At 41.2% G+C, this 26,371-nt stretch overlaps 1 protein-coding gene and 1 pseudogene across 3 annotated transcripts in view; both read right to left on the bottom strand.

Annotated features, from left to right (window-relative positions):
- ACOXL (acyl-CoA oxidase like) overlaps positions 1–26,371 on the bottom strand; it is a 384,752-nt gene that overhangs the window by 127,659 nt on the left and 230,722 nt on the right. For all 3 annotated transcript variants that reach the window (XM_003926733.4, XM_074396963.1, XM_074396961.1), the window contains one exon: positions 11,771–11,860. In XM_003926733.4, the coding sequence (XP_003926782.1) occupies positions 11,771–11,860 (90 nt within the window). The remainder of the gene's footprint in view (positions 1–11,770; positions 11,861–26,371) is intronic.
- LOC141584084 (large ribosomal subunit protein uL18 pseudogene) lies at positions 3,790–11,696 on the bottom strand (annotated as a pseudogene).

Here is a 26,371-nt window from a genome sequence, read left to right as displayed (position 1 = left end):
GAAGCCACCCAGACCAGTCAGGAAGTGGACACCCTTGCCTGGCCTTTAAGCAAGTTAATGGCAGGTCATTTGAATCTTTGCATATTTGCGCTGCAAGGTAACAAACAATATAAGCAAAATCTCTAACTAACATTCTTTAGGGAATCTGCCAGAATGAATTAGGAAGGGACCCGTCTTGGTGTATCTCTAATGAAGCAAAAGAAAGTTATAATGGGATTTCATGGGTATGGGTAGTAATTGGATTTGGTGGAGGGTGTAATTAAATTTCACCAAGGGGCTACAACCTCTGCCCTGGCAAATAATAAAAGGGTCAGAAAACTTTCCATCTTGCTTAAAGGGAAACATGGAAAGCCTGCAGAAATGCGACAGCACATCCCCTCAATCATGGGACAGCAACCCAGCACCTTCAGGATCTCAAGAGAGTTTCACCTTCCAGTAGAGAGCTGAAAGCACTGTAGGTAATATCAGAATATTGTGAAACTCACTGGCCAGTTTCTCCCCTGTGTCATCTGAACTTTCCACCTCTACTTCAATAAGGAGAATCAAAGCAGGATCCAGCCCAGAGAAAAATGGCCTCCCCAAAATGGGGAGATTCCAAGGCACAAGTGGAAGGTCAAGTGGATGAATACAAGTAGCCAACACCACCTCCCATCACTGTGGAAGCATCACCCCTGGATGCTCAGCAGCAGAAAACTCTGGGTCCAACACAGGGCAATCATCTGGCAGGTTTCCTATGAGCAGGTGCTGACTGACGGCAAACAAGCAGGCTGACCCTCCCCAGCACTAAGCTATGCATTCAGGGGTCTCAGTCTCTCACCCCAGTGGACCAAGCATTGCATAGCCAGGCTGTTAAGTTTTCTTCCCAGTGCAGGTTTCTGGAGCTGTGGCAGATGCTATTACTGTAGTCAGGTGTTCTGATGTGGGGAACAGGGCATCCTGCTATTAAACAGGCCTTTATGGGAATGCATGGCTCTCTGTCTGAATCCTTCTCCTGCTCTCAATCCTTGTGACCCAGTGTCTCTCCAGAGTCATCCAGAAGAAACAACCCCCCACCTCTAGCTGTGTCAACTCAGTTTGTATCTTAGTCACCTCAGGCTGCTATAACAAAATACCATAAACTTGGTGGCTTATAAACAACAGAAATTGATTTCTCACAGTTCTGGAGTCTGGGAAGTCCAAGATCAAGGTACTGGAAGATTCAGTGTCTGGTGAGGGCTCATTGCCTTGTTCATGGATTGTACTTTCTTGCTGGGTCTGCAGATGGTGTAAGAAGCAAGGCAGCTCTCTTTGATAAGACACTAACCCCAACTGTGAGGGCAAAGCCATGGTAACCTAATCAGCTCTCAAAGGCCCCACCTCCTAATACCATCACCTTGGTAGATTTTGACACATTAATCATGAAGAGACATAAACATTCAGACTGTAGAAGGTTGACCTGTCAATTTCATTTCAATTTCATTCCACGGTTTGCATTCTGCAGAAAGTAGAAAAATACTTGCTCATCTGATGGTTCTTCTCTCACTGTCGATGTCATTGACATTGAATAAGTAAATTGTCATTTACTTATTCCTGCTTTTTATTCCTTCTAGTTATTTGACCTTAAAGATGGAAGAGCACTAATGCCAATCAGGAAGGGCATATACTTTATCTTATGACACCATAAGATACTTGCTCATCTGATGGTTCCTCTCCCACTGTCAATGCCATTGTCATTGAATAAGTAAATTGTCATTTACTTATTCCTGCTTTTTATTCTTTCTAGTTATTTGACCTTAAAGAGGGAAGAGCACTAATGCCAATCAGGAAGGGCATATACTTTATCTTATGACACCATGTGCAAAATAAAGTTAACATGAAAGGCCTGAGACTGCTATCCTGAGACTCCATCTGGGAACTTGGGTTTGGGAAGATCCCACCATTCCCTGACTGATAAGGGTGGCTCACTGTGCCTAAACCATTTGAGCACACAATGTGGTTTATGCTGAACACTAGCTTTCCTTCTGAAAGTCTTCATTGATATGTGCTAGGCAGAGGGTATCTACATGACCAGCCTCCAACAAAAACCTTGGACACCAAGTCTCTACTGAGCTTTTTTGGTAAACATTTCACATGTTACTACTACAATTTGTTGCTGGGGGAATTAAGCATGACCTTCATGACTCCATTGAGAGACGACTCTTGGAAGCTTGCTTCTGGCTTCCTATGGACTTCAGTCCATGTGACTTTTTCCTTAGTTGATCTTGCATTGTGTGTGTGTGTGTGTGTGTGTGTGTGTGTGTGTGTGGGAGCGGGGGTGGGGTGGGGTGGGGTGTGTGTGTGAGAGAGAGAGAAATGTATGTGTGTATATATGTGTGTATTTTACATATGATTTTGCTGTAATAAATCATAGCCATGAGTACAACTATATGTCAAGTCCTGCAAGTTCTCCTAGCGAATCATCAATCCTGGGGGTGAACTTGGGGACCCTTGACACATACCACTTATATAAGAAGTGTTTCCAGCTGGACCATGGCTTGAGGTAGCATTTTTCCAGTATGTGTCTGGAAGATATCTGTCTGGCAAAATGGTGAAAAAAAGGCTTGCAGTCTGGACGTAAGGTCTCTGGTGATCTCTTTCTTAGCAGACCATGAAACTGGACCATGCCCTGGTTCCTTCCTCAGCATAGGCCTTGGAGCACTTGTGTGTGTTCTTAGTGTATAGGGTGCCCTGCTTTCTGTGCTGATATCCATTCTCCCAACCACGTGTCAGCCTCCCTACAGTCCAGCATCACTGCACATTCCTGCTCTTCGTGGTCCAGAGTTCCTCCTTTCACACTCCCACTTACGTGATAAACAAGTCCCTGTTTTTCCCCATGCTTCCAATGGAGTTCTCAGTTAGAAATTGTGAGCATTCCCACAACACACTAAGCAACCTTTCCATAATGCTCCCAAGCTAGAGCTTGCAATTAAAGCACTAAATCACAGCTTCGGGGTCAAGTGCTGTTGAATCACATGCTTGTGTTTAAAATATACTCCCAAAGAGTAAGTTGTCAAAAAATCTCACTTGGATCACAAGCTGAGATGGAGAATGTGAATTAGTGTAATATCTGAATTACTGACTATTCTTAAGAAGTGTTTTTGTTACAACATTTAAACAGGAGGGAGACAAAGAAGCCAGACAACTTTTATTGTAGCCCAAGTTAAATTATGAGTCTCAATTCTCCCCAAATAATGTACTTTCCTATAGATATTGCTAAAAGCTAAGAGGGAAGGAGGAGCTTTCACTAAATACCATGCAGCTATCCTCATTCGAATACACTTTTTAAGAAACATAACAATGGAAAGAATGATCTTTTTTAATCAAGAGCCCTTACAACATAGAGATACCAATATTGTTGCCCTATTTCTTTCTAAACTTACTCATGCATAAGTTTTTGTTTTATATCTTTTTTAAAAAGTTCTTTAAATACAATTACAGGATTTGCATGAATGCAACGGTAGCAATGAAGCAGAAGAAATAATGCAGAGAGATCCTATGCACGCTTTATCTATTATCTCCCACAGGTAACACTTTACACAACGTTTTTTTTTTTTAATAACATCGTGAATATTCATCTTTTTTTATTGCATTTTAGGTTTGCGGGTACATGTCAAGAACATGCAAGATTGTTGCATAGGTACACACATGGCAGTGTGGTTTGCTGCCTTCCTTCCCCTCACCTGTATCTGTCATTTCTCCCCATGCTATCTCTTCCCACCTCCCCACCCCCCATGTCTCCCCCATTTCCCCCCAATGGACCCCAGTGTGTAGTGCTCCCCTCCCTGTGTCCATGTGTTCTCACTGTTCAACACCCGCCTATGAGTGAGAACATGCGGTGTCTGATTTTCTGCTCTTGCACTTTACACAACATTTAACAGAATCCCAACCAGAAAAAACAATGTTGGTGCAATCCACCAAGCTTATTCAATTTTCATGTTATTAATATTTACTTTAGCCATTCTAATAGAAATGTAGTCATATCTCACAGGAGTTTTGATTTGCCTTTCCATAATGGCTACAATGATGTACCTATTTTCATGTGCTTATTTGCCATGGGTATATTCTCTTCAGTGAAATGTCTGTTGATGTTTTTTGATCACTTTCTAATTGGATTGTTTTTCACTGTTAAGGTTTGAGAGTTCTTTACATATTCTAGACTCAAGTCCTTTGTTGAAGGTATCATTTGCAAATATGCTCTCCCTGGCTGTAGCTTGTCTTTTCATCCTCTTCACAGGGTCTTTCACAAAACAAAAACTTTTAGTTTTCATGAAATCCAGCTTACCAATTTTTCCTTTTACGAAATGTGTTTTTGATGTCAAGCCTGTGAACTTTGTCCCTATCCCTAGGTCTCAAGGATTTTCTCCTTTTTTTCTAAAAGCTTTACAATTTTATGTTTTATATTTAAGTTAGTAATTCATTTTGAGTTAGATTTCTTTATAATGTGTGAGACATAGGTTGAGGTTCAGTTTATTGCCTGTGGATGTCCAATTACTCTAGAACTATTTGCTTAAAAGGCTAGCCTTCCTCCACTGGACTGCTTTTGCAACTTTGTCAGAAAGCTACAGTTTTTATTCCTTCCTTTCTAATCTCTATGTTTTAAATTTATTTTCACTGCCTTATAGCACTAGCAAAACTTTTAGCACTAGTTGAATAATAGTGGACATTCTTGCCTTTTTCTTAATCTCAGGGGAAAAGCATTCACTATTAATAGCTCCACGATTAAGCATGATGTTAGCTATAATTTTTGTAGACCCTTTTTTTGAAGTTGAGGAAATTCCCTTCTTTCCTAGTTTGCTGATTATCATGAATGGTTGTTGGATTTTGTCAAATGCATTTCCTGTGTAAACTGACATGATCCTATGACTTTTTCTCCTTTAGCTGTTCATGTGGTGGATTGCATTTGATTGATTTTTGAACGTTGAAGCATACTTGCATATCAGAGACCAATTCTACTAGGTTGCCAAGTGTAATTCATTTTATACATTACCAGATTTGATTTGTTAATATTTTATTGAACATTTCTATATCTACATTCATGAGTAACACTAGTATGTAGCTTTATTGTTTTTTTCTTCTATCTTTGTCTACTTTCAGTATCAGAGTAATGCTAGCTTTCTAAAATGATTAAGGAGTACCCTCTCTTCTTCTATTTTCTGGAAATAGAATTTTCTGGAAACAGAAGAGGAGAGTGTAAAATTCTCCTTTAAATGGTAAATAGAATTCTCCAAGCTTTCAAGGCCAGGAGGTTTCTTTTTCAGGAACTTTTATATTATTATAAAGGGTTTAATTTGTTTAAGATATAGGCTTATAATCTTATTATAGGATTTAAGATTTAAGATCATTCAGTTTGTCTATTTCAACTTTGTTGAGTCAGATAGTTTCCAGTTTTTGATGAACTGGTCCATTTTTTTCTAAGTTCTCAATTTATAAATATAAAGCTATTTTCTAGTATTCCTTTTTTTTTTTTTTTTTTTAAGAGAAAGTCTCACTCTGTCACCCAGACTGGAGTGCAGTGGCGTGATCTCAGCTCACCGCAGCCTCTGAGTCCCAAGTTCAAGTGATTCTTCTGCCTCAGCTTCCTGAGAAGCTGGTATTACAGATGTGCACCATCACGCCTGGCTAATTTTTGTAGTTTTTAGTAGAAATGGGGTTTTACCATGTTGCTCAGGCAGGTTTGAACTCCTGACCTCAGTTAATCTACCCACCTCAGCCTCCCAAAGTGCTGGGATTAGAGGTTACCATGTCTGGCAACCTCATTTTTTTTTTTAATGACTGCATAAACTCTAGAAATATATTATGTTTCATACCTGATACTGGTGATTTGAGCCTTCTTAATTTTTATCTATCTTTGTCATTTTTGCTAGAGCGTTGTCAACTGTGTGCATTGGATTTTCAGAGCCATGGATTTTCTCTATTGTTCTCCTGGCTTCAATTGCATTCATTTACAATCTTACATTTATTATTTCCTTTCTTATACTTGGTTTCTACTTATTTTTCTCTTCTCTTTCAATTTTCATGAGGTAGACATCTAGATGAATAAGTTGAAATCTTTCCTCTTTTCTAAAATAAGCATTTAGAACTATGAATTTTCCTTTCAGCACTATTTTATCTGCATCCCATGTGTTGTGTGTTCATGCTCACTCATTTCCATGTATTTTTTAAGTTCCATTAAAATTTCCTATAAACATATGGATTATTTGAAGTCACATCAACACCGAATATTTAGAGATATTCTTCTTTCAGTTCTTGATTTCTCATTTCATTCTATTATGACTAGAAAACATATTATGTATCTTTTTAATTCTTTTAAATTTGCCAATTTTTAAAAAAATGGCCCACGATATAGTCCATCTTGAAGGAAGTTCCACAAGTGCTTGAAAACCATGTATACTATTCCTGCTGAATAGTGTTCCATACATGTTAATTAAATCCTGTTGCTTATGTTTTTCAGTTCTTTCGGTTTCTTTCTTTCTTTCTTTCTCTTTCTTCTTCTTTTTTTTTTTTTCTGTCCATAAGTTTATTGTCTTTATCTGAAAAATCCTCATAGAAAGTTGTTCGGTTTAGCTCTCAGCAGCCCACTCCTGAGCTCTGAGGAGGCTTGCCTTCTTTTGAGCTACCCCATCTTTCTTCTGAGCAAGGGACATTTTGGGATGGTTCCACCTCTTCATTTTAACTTCTTTCTTGGGCTTCTTTTCATAGGCTGGATTCTCTTGTATAGCAGCATGAGCTTCTTAGACATCTCCTCCATCACGTCTGGAGCTATGCTGTTCTTTATGTGTGGAGAGAACTGTTCTTGTAAGCATCTTCATCTTCTTCTATTAAGCAGTGCATGTAATCTGCAACATTCTGGCCCATGATGTGCTCCTGGTGTACTTCTGCATTAAATTCCTTGCTTTTCAGAATCATAATCAGGGAATCGTGAGGGATAGAAAAGCCTCCATCCACAGCTCCCTTCAAGGAGCCAAAAACTTTATTGCCAGTGGTAGTTCTAGCAAGGTCTGCATCCAAATAGCAGGTAAAGGTGCCAGGCTTTTCACATTGTATTCATTGCCAGTTACCTCCACTTGGTCTTCATAGATCTTGTTCATGCCAAACCTACTGAGAAGCCTGAGGGCCAGTACAATACGCTGCAGCGTCATTTGTCAGGCCAACCTTCACACCGTATTTTGGCAGTTCGTGTGCAGATGCTGCGCAGACTGTCGTATCCCCCTCTATATGGGCATAAGCAATCTGACAAATGATATCTCTGTTTGTTACACGAACCATCATTCTGTATTTGGGTGTGCTGTATTTATTTTTATGCTGTATCGACAAGTGTTTCCGAGCATAGTCATCAGTTTCACCCTCTCGTTGTCTTCCAAATTTCACTCGGTATCTCTAAAAGTAGGCTTTATTCTTAACAACTTTAACACACCCCATCCTGCAGAACAGAGATGCATGTCCGCTGCTTGACAGGGACCTGAAGGCCCAGCAGTGCCCATTTTTCATTTTTCATATCCTTTCTGATTTGCTGTCTAGTAGTTTTGTTAGCCATTGAAAGAAATGTGTTGAAATACCTAACTATAATTATTGATTTGTCTATTTCTCCTCTCATTTCTATCAGGTTGTCCCCCGGAACATCACAGTATCACACTATTATTTTTTACGTGTAAAAATTTGTAATATATGTCATCACAGTCTGGTGGTAGTGGTGTTTTACTACTTTGAGTTAGGTTTCTTTGCCCTCCTAACTTTTTAAATATAGTTGTCTGAAATATTTCCTTTACACACATTGAGCAACACAATTCTCTCCTTCTGAGACTTTAATGATACCAAATGCTAACTCTTTTGGTATTGCTCCACTGATCCCTGTGATTCTGTTCATTTTCTTTCTTCTCTATTGTTCAGATTGGGTAAATTCTGTTGATCTGGCCTCAAATTCACTCATTCCACTCTCTATCATATCTACTTTATTATTAGGGTCAAACTGCAAGTTTGTTAATTCAGTTATTATATTTTTAATTCTATCATTTGAATTTGGTCCCCTTTTACTTGTTTATATTTTTTCCATTTTAAAATTTGTTTTAAGATCATTTTTAGCATTTTATGTACTTTTGAAGCACTTTTATAGCAGGTACTTTAAAATCCTTATCAAATAATTCCAACATTGGATTCTTCTTGGTATCAGCATCTATTAATTTTCTCATTTAAGTTGTGATTTTCTTGGTTCCTTTATAATAAGTGATGTTTTGTTGTATCCCAGTGTATTTAGCTCTAATATTATGAGATGATATTTAATTGTGCAGTGTAGTAAAAGGTCCTGTTGGGTATATGTTCACCTTCCTATTGGGTCTCATCAACACCATGCTGGAGAAAAAGGAGTGCTGACTCACATTGCCTTGCTGCAGACAGGTGAGGTGCAAGTTCAGTTCCCTCCTGGCCCTGCTGACATCAGAAAAGGGAGTGGGGAAGCAGAGGGCCAACTGTCCCCATTTCCCACCACCTCACTGTGCCTCACTGATGCTGGATGGGGTGAAAGCTCCACTGCTCACTGGCTTCTGCTAAAACAGGGGAGGAGGAAGAAGGACATTAACTCCCCCACTTCATCCTATTTCATTCCGTTGATGCCAGGTGAGGCTAGAGGCTCAACTCCCCACTAAATCCCCTTTGGAGGTTGAGGGGGGCAGGGAGGGAAGAGCATCCACTAGCTCTAGTTTCTTGTCGTCACGTGGGTGTAGAGCTTCAGCTCCTTACTGTGTCCACTGACACAAGGGGTGGTGAGAACACAGAGTGGTGACTCGTCCCTACTCATACTTCCTGGTTAGTCTAGTCAATGTCAGGTGGGAGTAGGGACTCAGCTCCCTGCTGGACCCCTGCTGACCCAAGACGGGAGCTGACGCACACTGGTGATGGGCTCCACCGTAAGCCACTTCACTGGCTCTTGTTGCTGCTGAGTGGAAGTAGATTCACCACTGGGCCTTGCTGACACTACTCTGGTGGGGCATCTGAGCGCCACCCGCTTCCACCAGGAGAGGGAGTAAAGATGAGCTCCCTGCTCAGCCCCACTAAGGCCACTGGTTAGGGGATGGGAGTACTACCCCTGCTTCTGCCTGCTTCCTTACGTCAGGGATCCAGGGGAAGATCAGCTCTCAGTGAGGCTGAAATTGTCAATGGGGGTGGGGAGAGTGGTTATGTTTTTTGTTGTGTCTGGCTGGTGTAGCATGGTTATTACCAGAAAGATTTTCTGTCATCAGGCCACCATCTTCCTGTGGTGGCTAGGGGATTGGGCTTTTCTTGGAACATATTTTGTGTGCACCTGTTAGAGATTCAGGAGATGTGTATCCTGCCTGGGAGGCAACAAGGAAATCCAGAGACCTTACTTCTGTTTCATTCTTCAAGCCCCAAAGTCCCTAGGTGGCCTCCTTCTTCTTTCCCCCTTCCAGGGTCGTCTCCTCCCATGCTTGTCTGCTGTGTTTTGTCCAGGAAGTTTAATTGTGAAGAGGAAGATATGTAAAGAATTGGGCTATTCCATCTTGGCAGGCTAGAAGTCCCTATTCTCCTTTTTTAAAAACCCCAAATCACGATCACATTCTTTATACAGTCATGTGCCCCAGCTAAAAATTTCCTATCACCTAGGAATATCTTTGCCATCGTGATGTCATAGCACAACACATTACCTTTTCTATGCTTCAGTATGCTTCCATGTGAAAATACTTAAACATAAAAATTGTGTTAGGCACTGTTGGTGGGGATGTAAATTAGTATAGCCACTATAAAAAGCAGGATGGAGGTTTCTCAAACACTAAAAAAAAAAACCTAAAAATAGAATTACTCTTTGATCCAGTAATTCCATGAGTGGGTATTTAGCCAAAGGAAAAATAAATCAATATGTCAAAGGTATACCTGCACCCACATGTTTACTGCAGCACTATTCATAATAGCAAAGATGTGGAATCAGCCTAAATACCCATCACACAGAGAAACAGATAAAGAAAATACGGTATATATACATAATAGAATACCATTTGGCCATAAAAAATGAAATCATTGCATTTGCAGCTACATGAATGGAACTGGAGGTCATTACATTAAGTGAAATAAGTCAGGCACAGAAAGACAAATATGGAGTGTTTGTTTTAAACTTATACATGAGAGCTAAAAAAGTTGATCTTATCACAGTGAAGAGTTGAATGATACATACAAGAGGCAGGGAAAGGAGTGTGGGAGAGGTTGTGGGGATGAACAGAAGTTGATTAATCAGTACAAAGATACAGTCAGACAGAAGGAATAAGTTCTAATGTCTGATAGCAGAGTAGAGTGTCTATAGTTAACATTATATTGCATATTTCAAAATACATAGAAGAGAGGACTTGAAATGTTCCCAACACATAGAAATGATAAATACTCAAGGTGATGACTTGATCATTACACATTCAAGCCATGCAACAAAACATCACATGTATCCCTTATATATGTACAAATATTATGTATCAATAAAAAACAAAAATTATGTTGCAGTAGCCTATGGTGTTCAGTCCTGCATCAGGCTGTATAGGTGTTAGCTTAGGAGTAACAGCCTCCACCACATAGCCTAGGTGTGGAGTAGGCTGTGCCATCTAGGTTTACGTTAGTGAACTCTACGATGTTCACAACAATGAAACGGCCTAAAAACAAATGTCTCAGAATATGTTCCTGTGGTTAAGCAACGCATGACTGTACATTTTTATATCATTTTTACTTACCATATCATAAGTTTTTAATTTCTGTTAGAAAATAGCACTCTTTGAAAGCACCATTTTAAAAGCTATATAATTCCCCACTGAGTGGCCAGAACATGATTTATACTGCATAATAATTTTCCTATTGTTGAAAATTTAGATTCCAACATTATTGCTGTAATAAATAATATACTGGTGAAAATGTTTGTGCCTCAAAGTTTTCTGTATTTCAGGTTGTTATTAACTTAAAATACAGCCCAGAAGTAGAATTATACACAGTTCAACAGCAACATGCAAGAGGACCCCACTGTGCCAACATGGGGACTTCAACATACTTTAAAACATGAGCCAATTTGATTGAGAATGGAAAACAGTATTTGCAGAACAGTCTAAAATGCATTTACTAGATCATAAGGAGGCTAACCCATTCTCGTTCTTTTGTAAATTGGGTTTTCATGTCTTTTGCTTGTTCATCTTCTGGGGCATAGCCTTCCTAGTAGAAGAATCTTACTCACTATGTTCAAGTGGTTTTCTTTTTTTTTTCTTTTTTTTTTTTTTTATGAGAGGGAGTTTCGCTCTTGTTACCCAGGCTGGAGTGCAATGGCGCGATCTCGGCTCACCGCAACCTCTGCCTCCTGGGTTCAGGCAATTCTGCTGCCTCAGCCTCCTGAGTAGCTGGGATTACAGGCATGAGCCACCATGCGCAGCTAATTTTTTGTATTTTTAGTAGAGATGGGGTTTCACCATGTTGACCGGGACGGTCTCGATCTCTTGACCTCGTGATCCACCCGCCTCGGCCTCCCAAAGTGCTGGGATTACAGGCTTGAGCCACCGCGCCCGGCCTCAAGTGGTTTTCTTCAACCAAAAAGATATAATTCAAAGTCAAAGATCAGCTAAGAGAAATAATTTAATCCCCTGTTCAGCTGCAACAAATATCAAGTGCCTAATAGGAAGCACCTGCCAATTAAATAAAGCCGTCAGATAAAGATCAACCCTGTGAAACACTTCAGACTTCTGGATAATTTTTGATCTTGAAAACATTTCCAGAATCTTACCTGAAGCATAACAACATTGTCACCTTCAAAAGTGGCAAGCACATCAGTGTCACACTTTAAGCCCGAGATTCGATCTTCCATCATGTAACCCTGTTGCAAAAAAAAAGAAAAAAAGAACACATTTCACATTTGCAACCCCATCATTATACAGGACTCACATTTTCTTTAAAATTAAAAAATATACAGAAAATTGAAAAGAGGAAAACAATCATATTTTTCCTAGCCAGAATAACCACTGTAAGAATTTTGATTCCTTACATTAACTTTTGGTTCAAGAATATTATTTTGGTGGTAAAAAAAAAAAAACAACAAAACAATTTGAAAGTGGTCATGTCATATTTCTGCAAAAGATTTCAATAAAGTCGACTGAGTTTTTTCCATCCCTCTTCCAAATTCTAATAAATGTCAAGGTTCTAGTGATTATACCTCGCTGTATGTAGGGGAAAGATGCTTCCCCACCCCCAGTAACCCTTCTGAAAATTAGCCTGTATAGCTAAAAAGTCCTTGGGAGGCAGCATAAACATCTTAAATTGCCACTCTGCATCTTAATATCATTAAATACTCTGCACCATAAATTCTCACTCCTGCAGTTTTTTTTTTCTTTTACTTCCTGAAATCCTTATTTAAATGGCAGCGTTGGCAGTGTTTTTGCACACAAATCAGAGAATCAGCTACACAGGAGAAAGTAAGTTCAGCCCCAAGCAAAACAAGAAGGAAGCAAAGCCTGTCTTTGTATGGCCCCAGGCCCTTCCCCTTCTGAGGGCCTCTGTACTACCTCCTTCTTCCAGCTCTTTGTCTTCTCCGTGAAATCTCCAGAATTGTTCCCACTGTCCAAGCCTGCTTCCATAAATCACTTCTGCCGCTGTCCCTCACGCCAAAGCTGACTGTACTGTTACTTCTCCCAGGAGTATGTGCAGTAAGCACTTCAGCTCTGAATGCGGAATGACAAGTTTTTTCCCCAATAACATTTTCAAGCCATAGAGGCCCATGGGTACCCTTCATGCCTGGGAGACCTGCTTCACTTCTGAAAATAGCCATAGGAGTCCTAGAATCCTAGATTTCTGGGGTCCTGCCACCCTCAGAGCCCTGAAACCTTGTGAGCATCTGCCCTGATCCTGTGGGGAGAGCCACCCTGGAAGGCCCGGCCACCTTTCCCTCTTTCCCGTCAAGGCTATCTGGGCTGTGTTACCACCTGCAGTTGACAGAAGCAAAGGAGTTCCCAGCAGAAGCCTTAATTACCTTCATAAGGTTAAACTGATTTTGTTTATGGATAAGTAAATCAGTAACATTTCCAACCATTAGTTTACTTCCCCCACCCCATAATAATCACAGAATTAAAACTGCCTTGTGGGCAAACCACATAGAATCAGGTTCTGATGAAGTGTGGTCCTGCCACAGAGTGATTTCCCCATAAGGCTGCAGTGGAGTCATTTTCACCCTTCTCATCCTATCTATGCTAGATACTGTGTTGGGACTTCACACAGACTTCCTTTAACTCGCAGAATCCCTTTTATCCTCACAATGGCCCTGTGAAGTAGGCATTATTCCCATTTTACAGATGAAGCAAGTGAGGTTCAGGATTGTGTTGGAATGTTCTTGAATCATCTGTCAAGTTCTGATGTAGAAGAACACTAAATATACCACCTGACATGGTTGGGCTCTGTGTCCCCACCCAAATCTCATATTAAATTGTAATAATCCCCACATGTCACGGGAGGGAACCAGTGGGAGGTAGCTGAATCATGGCGGCAGGTTTTTCCTGCCCTGCTCTCACAGTAGTGAATAAGTCTTACGATCTGATGGTTTTATAAAGGGTAGTTCCCCGCCACATGCCTTCTTGTCTGCCATCGTGTAAGATGTGACTTTGCTCTTCCTTAATCTTCCACCATGATTGTGGGGCCTCCCCAGCCATGTGGAACTGTGAGTCCATTAAACCTCTTTCCTTTATGCATTACCCAGTCTCGGATATGTCTTTATTAAGCAGTGTGAGAACAGACTAATATACCACCTCAGTGTTGAGAAGCAGAGGTTATACTCAAGAAGCCCAGCTGCAAAACACTCAAAATACTAACGTTGAAGAAACAAAGCGCTTTTTTTTTTCTTAGCATTTTGCTCTGCTCTCCTCCAGCAGGGGAGAGGGCACCAGGCTCTTTGTTGTTCTCTGACACTTTTTAAACTTACTCGCACCCTGCCCTGAAAGCCAGGCAGCTGGGCTTTAACATGACAGGAGAGAGAATCTACTCAAGTGGCAGAACCAGCAAAAAGACACTCAGAAAACAGTCTCTCAGAAAACAGGCAATGGATTTCCAGGAGCACAAAGATGTTCTGTATCAGCTCTTCACATGAAATATAATTAATTTCTCTCCTACGTGGTGAAACTCCGCTCCGATCTCCTCTTCTAGTTTGAAAGTCAAGTGAAACTGTGTGTTGATTCTGGACTCTACCTGGCCCTTGAGAGCTGAGGTAACAAGGCTCACAGCTCTCAAACAGTTTGTGGGCAACTGAAAATGAAACAGTTACAAGAAAAATAAAAGTCCAACCACGCGTGAGGCAGGGTTGTGGTTGTCATGTTGCTTCCCACCTCCTGAAAACAACAAGGTGTATTTATGATCTAATTTCTCTGGAATAAGCCAGAAACGCCTGGCCTCACAGAAGTCTCAATCCTTGGGACCCTGAGGTGACCCATTTAGAAACTAGCCAGGCTCAGAAAGTCCTAGAATTCATGTCCTGGGTAAATGTGTATGCGGCTTACAGAAAGACCCAGGGCATAGAGCAGTCACTTCACGGGGCTTGCAGCCATCTTCCTGAGTGACTTAAATTCTACAATTGAGGCTTTGAATTCTTTGGGGACAAATGATTATAAACAGTTTGTGCATGTGTGTCTGCATCGTTTTTTGATTAAAAATGAACTTTTTGGAGCAGCACCGTGGCGGTTGGCAAGAACAACTGCCTTATGAAAGGCAGCAAAAGGGAAGCAAAAAGAAAGTGGTTGATCCATTTTCTAAGAAAGATTGCTATGATGTGAAATCGCCCGCTATGTTCAATATAAGAAAGATTGGAAAGACGCTAGTCATCAGGACCCAAGGAGCCAAAATTGCATTTGAGGGCCTCAAGGGTCATGTATTTGAAGTTAGTCTTGCTGATTTGCAGAATGATCAAGTTACATTTAGGAAATTCAAGCTGATTACTGAAGAGGTTCCGGGCAAAAAGTGCCTGACTAACTTCAGGTATGGATCTTACCCCTGACAAAATGTGTTCCATGGTCAAAAAATGGCAGACAGTGATTGAAGCTCATGATGATGTCAAGACTACCGATGGTTACTTGCTTCATCTGTTTTGTGTTGGTTTTACTAAAAAACGCAAGAATCAGATGCAGAAGACCTGTTATGCTCCGCACCAACAGGTCTGCCAAATCTGGAAGAAGATGATGGAAATCATGACCCGAGAGGTGCAGACAAATGACTTGAAAGAAGTGGTCAATAAACTGATTCCAGACAGCACTGGAAAAGACATAGAAAAGGCTTGCCAATCTATTTACTCTCTCCATCATGTGTTCGTTAGAAAAGCAAAAATGCTGAAGAAGCCCAAGTTTGAATTGGGGAAACTTATGGAGCTTCATGGTGAAGGCAGTAGTTCTGGAAAAGCCACTGGGGACGAGAAAGGTGCTAGAGCTGAAAGAGCTAATAGATATGAACCACCAGTCCAAGAATCTGTTTAAAGTTCAACTTATACTAGTGGCAAATAAAAAGTCTCATTTATGAAAAAAAAAATGAACTTTTTGATTTTTAGAAATTAATTACTAAAAGCAATACACAGCACTGTAAAAACAACAACAACAACAACCAGAAAATTTATTTTTAAAAAATGTCATGCACAACCTTCCAAGGCAGAAGGTAAATGGGCGTCTGAGAAAAACCCCAAGAAAGGTGCTCGGGATGGGACCAAGGATCACAAGGATGGAGGAAGGAGTTGGCAGGACTGGTGGGGGAGGAAATGAAAGCCCCAGAAGCCAACAATGGAGCTGATCTGGGTAAAAGGGAGCCATGGAATGTTCTGAGAGGAGGAGGCCATGACTGCACATGGAAGGGACAGTTAGAGAAGACCGTCACAAGTCTTTACAGACCAGCATCACAGCGTGTGCCCAGAGAAGCACGGTCATGGAGGACATTACCCAGGGTCAGCTTTCATATGCGCCACACACAGTGTGTCATTTCTACTTTTCACATCGCATCACTCCAGTTTTCAGGATGAGAAAGCTGAAGTTCAGTGAGGTTTCCCTGAACCTTGTTGGGGTTCATTCTGGCCACACTGGCTTGCCTATTTCTCTGGGGTTTTGCAATCCTGTTCCCTCTGTCTGGAACACTGCCCTCAGACCTCCATGGGGCTCCCTGGTTTCATTTTCATCTCAGGTCCAAAGTAGTTTTACTGCAAGGAAAGTGTCCCTACCCCTCTGCTTAAAACAGCTGTCCCACCCACCACCTTCACTTTCTAGCCCCTTGTCCTTTATTTAAGACAGGCAGCCTTATATTCCTCCCTTCTAGCCCGTGGATCTGGGCTGGGATCACCTGTGGCCTTGGGTAGCAATTTTCCCACCTGTCCCCAACCCCTGCCGTGTGCTTCTCTGGCCTTACGTGGTGCCCAACTTTGACTCTGAGATCCTGGTATTGCTTGGCCCTTACGGAACACAGCTAATGACATATGCAGTCATGGCTGAAAAAAGAGTGGGTGGAGAACGGTAAATGTAAACCTTGCCTCGGCTTCTATAGCCTGGGGTGCTGAATGCTGATACTGAGCAGTGTCCCAGCATCCCTGATTCTCAGGCGTGATGGGGAGGTAGGCTAGAAATGGCAACTAGGGGTAACTCAAGCTCTCCCAAAGGATGTGAAGTGAACCTCTAATCAGCCCAGCATGGAGATGGCCACACCTCATAAAGACCAGGACAGGCGCAGCTAAGGACAAAGAGGTGAGAGGGAAAGAAGCCTCTCCTGGGCCTGGTGACAATTGGCCATCAGCTCTTTTCATGGGGAGGAAGTGGAGAAGGAGAAAACAAGGAATAAAGACTTTGCACTTAAAGGGACTTTGAGCCAATGCCCAAGAAAAACAGGGTGACCTCTGAAGCTGAACGTCAGCCCAGGCCCCAGGGGAGCTGAGTCAAGAGCAGACCGGCTCCTGCCTGGGGCTCAGGGTGCAGGGCAGAGCTGTGGCCTCAGGCTCAGTAGAGAGAGGGCTGAGTGCAGAGCCACATGGAGTTGCCCTACGGTCCTCCATTAACCCTCTGCCATCTCCCTCAAACCTTGAGTCAACCCAAAAGGCCATCCACACTCAGCCAAGCAAGATTCCAAGGTTTCCCCTACTCTTGTCCCTGGAGCTCCATCTGCCTGGGCGCTGTGTTTGATTCCGAGGCAACACATGAGGGGTCTTGTCTGCCTGAAGGGGCCATGTAGGCCTGGGCAAGCCAATCTCAGGATGAGGTTTCTCGATCAAGTCTATTTTTTGCCACAGGTAGAAAAGACCCACTAGCTCCCAGGGCAGGATAGGGCAGGGCAGGGACTGCTCCGCAGGGAGTCAGGCCAGCTGCCAAATGTTTTCCTCTCCAGTGCAGCCCTCCAGGAGTCAACAGATGAGAACCTGCATCTGTCCCGGAGGAGGCGCAGGCTCCTTGGTGTCCCAGGATGCCCAGGGTCCTCCATGGCATTGTCCAGAGGAATCCGAAGCATTCTGGTGAAATTGCCATGCTTGCATTTCATGCTCTCCATTCCCACTCCTGCTATAAGGCATTTTCTTTCCATCTGTGGCCCACGGGCTCCCACATTCCCCTGGGGATTCGGCTTCATTTCTCTCAGCCTCTGAATTGTCTTGGCTTTAACCAGGGTGCCACGGATGCCTGCTCAGCAGAGGCTGCCACATCACACATGATCCACAGGCTTCTGTGTCCATTTGGAGCTGCCAACTGAATGGAAGCCTGGGGGTTCAGTTCCCTAAAAGCACATCCCTGTCCTTCCCAGCTGAGGTGGTGCTGATTACAGCGTGAGGGCCCCTGAACCAAAAGCGGTTGTTCCAGTTGTCAGGGACCATTCCACACACAGACTGGCCTGTGTGCTGGGCTAACCAGGTCTCCCCAGGGCTGACACGTGGCCAGTGATGCCTTGCTAATGGTACATGGGGCTCTCACCTCATATGTCTCTGTAGGGAATCTCTTCATTGCAAGACCTAATCACTGGGGCCTTGCTATATCTCAGATTAAAACTAAACATGTAGTTGGAAGAGACCTATAGAAAAGCATAGAGCATATGCATGAGAGAGAGAGAGAGAGAGAGAGTCTGTGTGTGTGTGCGTGCGTGCACTTACACAGGTACTATGGGTTACATTGTGTCCCCTCAAAAAAAAAATTTTTTTTTTGAGATGAAGTCTTGCTCTGTCACCCAGGCTAGAGTGCAGTGGCACAATCTCGGCTTACTGCAACCTTCGCCTCCCAAGTTCAAGAGATTCTCCTGCCTCAGTCTCCAAAGTAACTGGGATTATAATCACCTGCAACTGTGCTGGGCTTTTTTTGTATTTTTAGTAGAGACGGGATTTCAACATGTTGGCCAGGCTGGTCTCAAACTAGTGACTTCAGGTGATCTGCCCACCTTGGCCCCCACAAAGTGCTGAGATTACCAGCATGAGCCACTACCCTGGCCCCCCACAAAATTCTTATGTTGAAATGCTAACCCCTGCAACCTCAGAATTGGCTGTATTTCAAAACAGGACCTTAAAAGGGGTAGTTAAGATTAAAGGAGGTAAATGGGCAGCCCTAATCCAAGATTGACTGGTGTCCTTATAAGAGGACATCAGGACCCAGACACACATGGAGGGACGTGACACAGGCAAGAGATGGTCATCCACAAGCCAAGAAGAGAGCCTCAGAAGAGACCAACCCTATCCACACCTGGATCCCAGGCTTCAGCTCCAGAGTCATGAGAAAAGAAATTCCTATTGTTTAATCCACCCAGTCTATGGCACTTTGTATAGCAGCCAGCACAGATGAATACAGAGTGTGGGAGGTATTATCTCAAACCATGTCTGCTCATGACCAGAAGTAAATCAATGTTAACTGCTCCTCCAATATGAACAAATCTTTTGGAATCTAAGCCATCAACTCAAGGCACTCAGTAAGCAGCACCTTAGGTTTTCACCACAAAATGAAATTTTTCTCTCTCCTACGTTGGACTCCTGAGTGGGGATATTCATATGTATACTCTTGGTGGGGTCGATGGGTGGTGGGGAACAAAAGGGCAGTAGTAGAAGAAACAGGTTTCATCTGGAAAAAAAAGTGATTAAGATTTTCCGTGAGCTTACTTTATTCCTAAGCAGGAGAGAAAGAAATACAGGCTAGACAGAGGGAACTCTAAACCCGTGTTCCAAACGCCAGCAGAATCCTCAGAGAGGGAAGCAGCCAGAGCCTGGGCTCTGGGAAGCAGGCGCAGGCTTAGTAGACAGCTCCTCCGGGCTCTGCCTTCTGGGTTACATCGAGCCTCTTAGCAACTAATTGTGAATGTCATTAAGGTTGTGTCCCATTTCAGTGAGAGCCCCACGAAACATATTTTATGATCCAAACTTTGTACGTGGAAAGTTTAATATTTTCCTGCTGTTTTTAACATTGCTGAATTTTTTACTATATGATTACATTTAATAAATGTATCCGAACAAATTAGAAACAGGCGTTCTTTCCCCTTTTTAAACAAATGAGAGTATATTCTGTTAATCTGAAGAAGATGAAAGAGATGAAATCAATCATATCTTATTTGTTAGAGGATGCCAATTAAAAATACAGAGACTGACCCATCAACCACGAAGCACCGTGTCTCTGAGTTGCACTAACTTTACGCCTATGACCTCCACCGTGCCCAGCGGTGCACAACCCATATGCGGCGGGACCTGTGAGCATGGAGATTCACTGTCACCTGTCCTGTGATGGCTGAGATCTGGGTTGGGTCTCATGAATTCAGAATTCTGAGTCCAGTGGAGCGATGGCAGGTTGCCCCACCCTGCTGCATGCTTTGAGGGGACCCTGTCGCTGCTGTCCTGCGCTCTCGGGATTTATTCACTGGACAGAGTGGGCAGGACAGGAGGGAGTTCCTTCATGGGTCCTGTCCCCAAATGCATACCAAGGCTCCCTTCATCTTAGGCACTATACTACCCATAGTGAACTACAGCCATGGCCCTGTCCTCATGAGAGAGACAGGCATGGGTCAGGTAGACAAATATAATAAGCAATTAAAAATCTGTGGCAAGTTCCAGAAAGGAAAAGGAGGAGACAGGGAGGTTCTGTGAGAAAAAAATATATATTAAGAGAAACCACCTCCAACCTGGATGCCAGAGAAGGTTTTCAGAGGGCCTGCTTAATTTGGAAATGTAAAGAAGGAATTCAGCCCATCTGGGAATGGGAGGACTCTTGTTCCAGCGGAGGGAGCAGCCTGTGCACGAGCCCTGAGGCATGAAGGGGCACAGAATGTCCAGGGTCTGGAAAGAAGGCTGGGCTGGAGATGGTGAGTGAGGGGGAGGGGCCCAAAGAAAAGACTTTGGGAGCAGACAGGGGTCTAGTCACCCAGGGCCTCAGCAGCCATCTTGGGGATTTATTTGATGTTAGTTTAGGTGCAATGTAAAGTTAAAAATAAATTGTAAGCTTTGGAGTAAGATTATTTGTGATTTTAAAAGACGACTCCAGCTGCTGAGTGGAGCACAGACCATAGGTGGTGTGAGAGAGAGAGAGAGAGAGAGAGAGAGAGAGAGACACAGAGACAGAGAGAGACAGAGAGAGAAGGAGAGGGATGGATTAGCTGGGGGTGGGGAGGTGAAGGGCTTACTATGAAGGGCTTACTGAGGGCTGAGAATGAAAGAGGCAGTCAGCACTCCACCATCCACCTACTTATTCACAGGCTTATTCACCTACTTATTCACAAGAGCAAATAAAAGATGAGCAGAAGATTAAAAAATCAACAGAATCAAAACTGCAAAGGCAGCAGATATTGATATAGCCTAATATACCTAGAAGGAGATAATGCAAAGAACATGGAAAACAATATTCAAAATCACAGTAGCAGAATGTCATTTTGAATATTCTGAATAAAATGTTTTGAATAAAATGTTACAGAATTGTTAGTGACACAAATCCACATATGAACCTCAAATGAATCCAAGAAGAATACAACCAAATTTATATTTATAAATATTGTAGTGAAACCTTAGGTCATGACAGCAAATAAAATATCTTAAAAGAAACAGAAAGAAAAAATAGATTGCCATGAAAAATTACTGTTAGAGTTGGATTCCTCAGCAACAAGAAAATCCAGAGGCAAAACTTCAACATGCTGAGAGATAATAACTATCAACAATGAATTCTATACTGAACAATATGTAACCTTTCTAGATTTAGATGAAACAGACAGATTCAGACAAAAACTACAGACCCACGAGAATTGGTGTTTAGAAGAAAGTGCTCCAGAAACCAGGAAATGACTACAGAGATGCAAGAAGGAATTGTGAGCAAATAAACTGGTAAACGGTGGTAACTCTAAAGAAAAAATGATTCCATATAATAATAAATATGATAGTAATTTGTGGGATTAAAAAACACAGTACTGAAAACTGTGGAAAGCAAAAACAGTACTGAAGTAGTGGACAATAGTTTAGAGGATGGGAGCTGGTGATTAGTTAAAGCAATCTAAGCTCCTCTGTTGTTGGGGGAAAAGAATGCTAATAATTAACTTTAGGCTTTGTAAGTTAAACGTGCATGTTAAAATTGCTAGGGTGACCACAAAATGAGCATAAGTAGAGTGAAAACCAGAAAAGGGAAAAATGGAAAGGAAACATAAACACCATAAGGCTGAAAGCTGTAAGTCCAAAGAAGCAAAGATAAGACTCAATAAACAGAAAATAAGAGTAAGATGGAAAACATGAATTCAAATGTATCAGTGATGACAATAATTACTTAGACTAAACACACTGATTGATTGCCAAAGTATCAATGAGATTGTCAAGGTAAATTTAATTTTAAAAATAGGCAAATGTTGTTTATAAGACACATAAACACAGAAAAGTTGAAAGTATAAGGATATAACAGGTAAATACCAATCAAATGGAGGCTTTTGTCCTTATATTAATATCAGACAAAATAAATGTTAAGGCATTGCTATTGATAAAAAGAGTCACTAAATAAAGATTGAAGACTCAATTCACTAGGAAAATATAACAATTTTAAGCTTATAAATATCTAATAATGCAACGTCAAAATAATGAGACTGAAATTGATAAAATTACAAAGAGACACTGAAATGGTCTGGATTTGTGTCCCTACCCAAATCTCACATCCAACTGGAACAGAGGTCAGGTGGGAAGTGACTGGGTCATGGGGTGGATTTCCCCTTGTTGTTTTTGTGATAACAAGTGAGTTCTTATGAGATCTGATCATCTAAAAGTGTGTGGCTCCCCCACAACTTCTGTCACCCTTGCTCTGCCATGTTAAGACACGATTGCTTCCCCTTCACCTTCTGCCATGATTATACGTTTCCTGAGGCCACCCAACCCATGCTTCTTGTAGAGCCTGTAGAACTGTGAGTTAATTAAACCTTTTTTTTTTTTCATAAATTATCCAGTATCTGGTAGTTCCTTATAGAAGTGTAAAAATGGACTAATACACTGACAAATCCACTATCAACAGTGGGAGAGTTCAGCACATATCTCTCAATAATTGATAGATCAGACAGGCCAAAACCTCAGTAAGAACAGGGCATATTTGAATAATGTGACTAAAAAGCTTGATCTATTGGTCACATTTGAAACCCTGCATCCAATTACAGAAGACACACTCTTTTGAGGCACACATGGAAATTGACCAGGCTTTAGACCACAGAACAGGACATAAAAAATTTTCAAAAAATCTTTATGACATCAGCCATTTCCTCTGACTATGTGAAATTAACTGAATATATGTATCAGTAATTATAACAACAAGAACTGTAACTTAAAAAAAGTCACTACTATACAGTAGTTATACTCCCTTGCCAAACAGCCTGGATTTGAAGCTCAGCTCCGCCAACTCAGAAGCTGTGTGATCTTGGGCAACTTGCTTAAACTCCCAGTGTCCCACTTTTCACATACATAATATTGGGGTCAGAACAGTCCTTCTCTATAGGGCCGTTGTGAGAATTTATGTTGATGAATGTAAAGTGTAAAGACAAATATATGACATGTTATAAGAATTCAACAAATGTTGGCTATTTTTTTAAACACCAGACATGAGAAAACTGAAAAACATACTCAGCTAATTTGTGGGTCAAATGAGCCACCATAAAAATTAAAATAAATTTAGAATCAATAAACTGAAAATCTTATATATCAAATCATGGTTGATATAACCAAAGCAGCATTTAAAAAGAAAAGTTATCACTTTAAATGCTTATAATAGAAAAAGAGAAATGGAGAAAATGAGATAACATTCAAATTAAGATATTATAGGAGGACCCGGAGGATAAACCCAAAGAAAGTAGTAGAAAATAAGTAATGGCCAGGCATGGTGGCTCACGCCTGTAATCCCACCATTTTGGGAGACTGAAGCAGGAGGATAGTTTTAGCCCAGGAGTTTGAGGCTAGCCTGGACAACAAAGTGAGACCTCAATTTCTACACAAATTTAAAAAATTAGCTGGGCATGATAGCATGCATCTGTAATTCCAGCTACTCAGGAGGCTGAGGTGGGAGGATCACTTGAGCCTAAGAAGTCCAGGTTGCAGTGAGCTGTGATTGTGCTATTGCACTCTAACCTGGGTGACACAGTGAAACCTTGTTTCAAAAGAAAAGAAGTAATAAATTTCAATAAACTAGAAAAGCCAGATATAGTGGAGACGATGAACAAAGCCAAAAGTTTATTATTTAAAAAAATATACAAAACAGATCAAGTGACAAGACAGCTGTGGAAAATAAACAATATTAGGAATGGCAAAGGAGCGTCACTAACTATACAGCAAGGGTTAAAAAGAGAAAAGGGTATCATAGACTTTATGGTTGAAACATTTTAAAACCAAGAAGAAATGTACAAATTACTAGGAAAGTAAAAATTGGCAAAACAGACTCAAGAAGAACAGAAAATCTGAGTAGCTTATAACCACGAATGAAACAGAACCAATCACTTTACATGTTCTCAGAAAGAAACCACAAGGTCTGTTTAGCCTTGTAGTTATATTTGTACCAAATATTCAAGGAAGAGATAATTCAATTCTATACAAACTCTTCCAGAGAACAGAAGAATAAGGAACACTTTTAAGTCAGTTAATGAGGATGATATAGCCTGGATATCCAAACTAGATTAAGCACACACCTAGAAAAGAATAGCGGAGGCCAACTTCATTCATAATCATAGAGCAGAAAACCCTAAACAAATATGAGCAAGTGAAATCAGCAGCTTTTTAAATACACAAACATACATCATGACTGAGTGGTATATATCCCGAAACTCAAGAATTGTTAACATTGGAAAATCTGTTAATGTAAATTCACCACATTATCAGATTAAAGGGAAGAAAATGTGCAATCACCTCAATAAAATAAATGCAGATAAATAATTCCATAAAATGAATGTATTTACATTTTAAAACCAATCAAATAAATATACACATGCACAAAACTATTTATAAATGAAGAGTAAAATACGCTTTTCCTTAACATAATAAAGATGATCTGCACAAGTCCCACACCAGATAATATCTTTGATGGTGAAATAGTAACATCAATGATAAAATACAGGTGCCTGTTACGAACCACTTCCTTTAACCATTGCACTGGAAGTTCTTGGCACTTCAATAATATAGATAAAGAAACAAATGTAAATGATTGAAAAGGAAGAAGCAAAGCTAATATTTTTCTCAGATGATAAGACTATCTTCATAGGAAACTCAAAAGAGCTACAAATAGATTGTTAGAATTAATGTGGCAATTTAACTAGGTTGTTGAATATAAGATCAACATATAAAATCAAACTCCTTTTCTATATGCCAGCTTCAAAATATTAGAAAATATTTTAAAAACTACCACACACATTATAATAGATACCTGCTCAGCTGCTATTCTTTGGGAACTCTCTTAGCCCCCACAGAGATGGGGCATCCACCAACACGTTCATAACATGTGACCCCATTCCCTAACCAGAAATGGCTGAGTTGGGAAGGACTCTGATTCAACTGAGACGGGAATTCAGCATTTGATCTGAGAAACACCATCTCAGAGTGTAGCTGGAAAAGAGATGCTATAAATTCCATAGCAATAGACAGACAGTCTCAAATGCAGAGAAGAGCAAGGAGAATGGGCAGACACCAAGAGATGCAAAGGCTGAGACTATGGGTCCCAAGAGATGGAGAGACTCCCTAGCACAGATTCAGGGACTCCAGACCCCTTCCCAGTCCCTGATTCTCATGAGACCTAAATTCCAGAACTTCTATCTCCCTCTCTCTCTCTCTCCATTTCTCACTCTCCCTCTCTGCCCTTCCTTCTTACAATTGATTCTTCATTCTTGCTGGAGAAAGTTTATAATTGACCTCTTTTACCTGGATCCAAAATAATCTTAACTAAGAAGGACACACATTGAGAAGCCAACTTGTAAAACTTCATCTCCTCACCACCAACCTTTGTGTTTCTTGCTGGGATATGGGGTGAATCATTCTGGAGAGTTATGAACTGTCTCAAGGGAGAGTAAAATGAGAAAGTTAAACAACATACAGTGGATTCAAAATTTGGCAAATTGGCCCAAGATCTATGCCAGTTCTGTCCATTATTCTCTCATATGTCTGGCTGCTATCCATTCCTTATGAAATTTATAATCTCCTTGTTTATGCCCTTAAAAATTTTGGGCTGAGACCCTCAAAGGAATGTTGCCAAATAAAATGGATTATCCCTGGGTCATTTTAGCAATCTCTCTTTTCCTTATCAGTGATGAGCGTCAGTTTTACTGCTGGCTATTCTCCCCCTCTAATTTGCCTGACAAGATAGGACCTACTAACCTAGGACACTCACAAAGATGACATATGGACTTTCTCACTGGGGAGCGATTTTTTCCAGTAACCACAGATTAACATCAAAAGACAGAGGCTTGTTTAAAAGCCATGGTCTTATGTTAAATGAGGGTTAAGTGTAGAACATTCATTAACATGGAACCCAGAGCGCCAGGGAAGAAAGTTATCACCTGCCAAAAAATGGGGGCAAAGTCCTGAATTAGGGATAATAGCCTTCATTTGGAAGGCCTGTAGAACCTTTGCCTCTGCCTTTTAGTAGATCTGGAGAAATAACATCTTACTTCTGGCCTTGTTTGTCCTTCCATGGGAAAATAACTCCTACCCACGGGACTATTGGAGAATTAAAGGTGACAACATCTATACATGTCCCTAGGGCTTCTTCACAGCAGGGACTCAGAGAATGTCAAGGAGTCAAAAATGATTTTTTTTTTTTCCAAAAAATAAGAGCTGATTCCTCTAATCTTGGAGCAAGGTTCTTTCAAAGTTGAATCATTTATAATCACAAGGTGATTTTTATTGTGCTGTCTTTGTAAATCCCTACAGCCAAATAGGTTAGGGTCA

Source organism: Saimiri boliviensis, chromosome 1, assembly GCF_048565385.1.
Source record: "Saimiri boliviensis isolate mSaiBol1 chromosome 1, mSaiBol1.pri, whole genome shotgun sequence".
In the NCBI taxonomy this organism is placed as follows: Eukaryota; Metazoa; Chordata; class Mammalia; order Primates; family Cebidae; genus Saimiri; species Saimiri boliviensis.
This window is presented reverse-complemented; position numbering and strand designations above follow the sequence as displayed.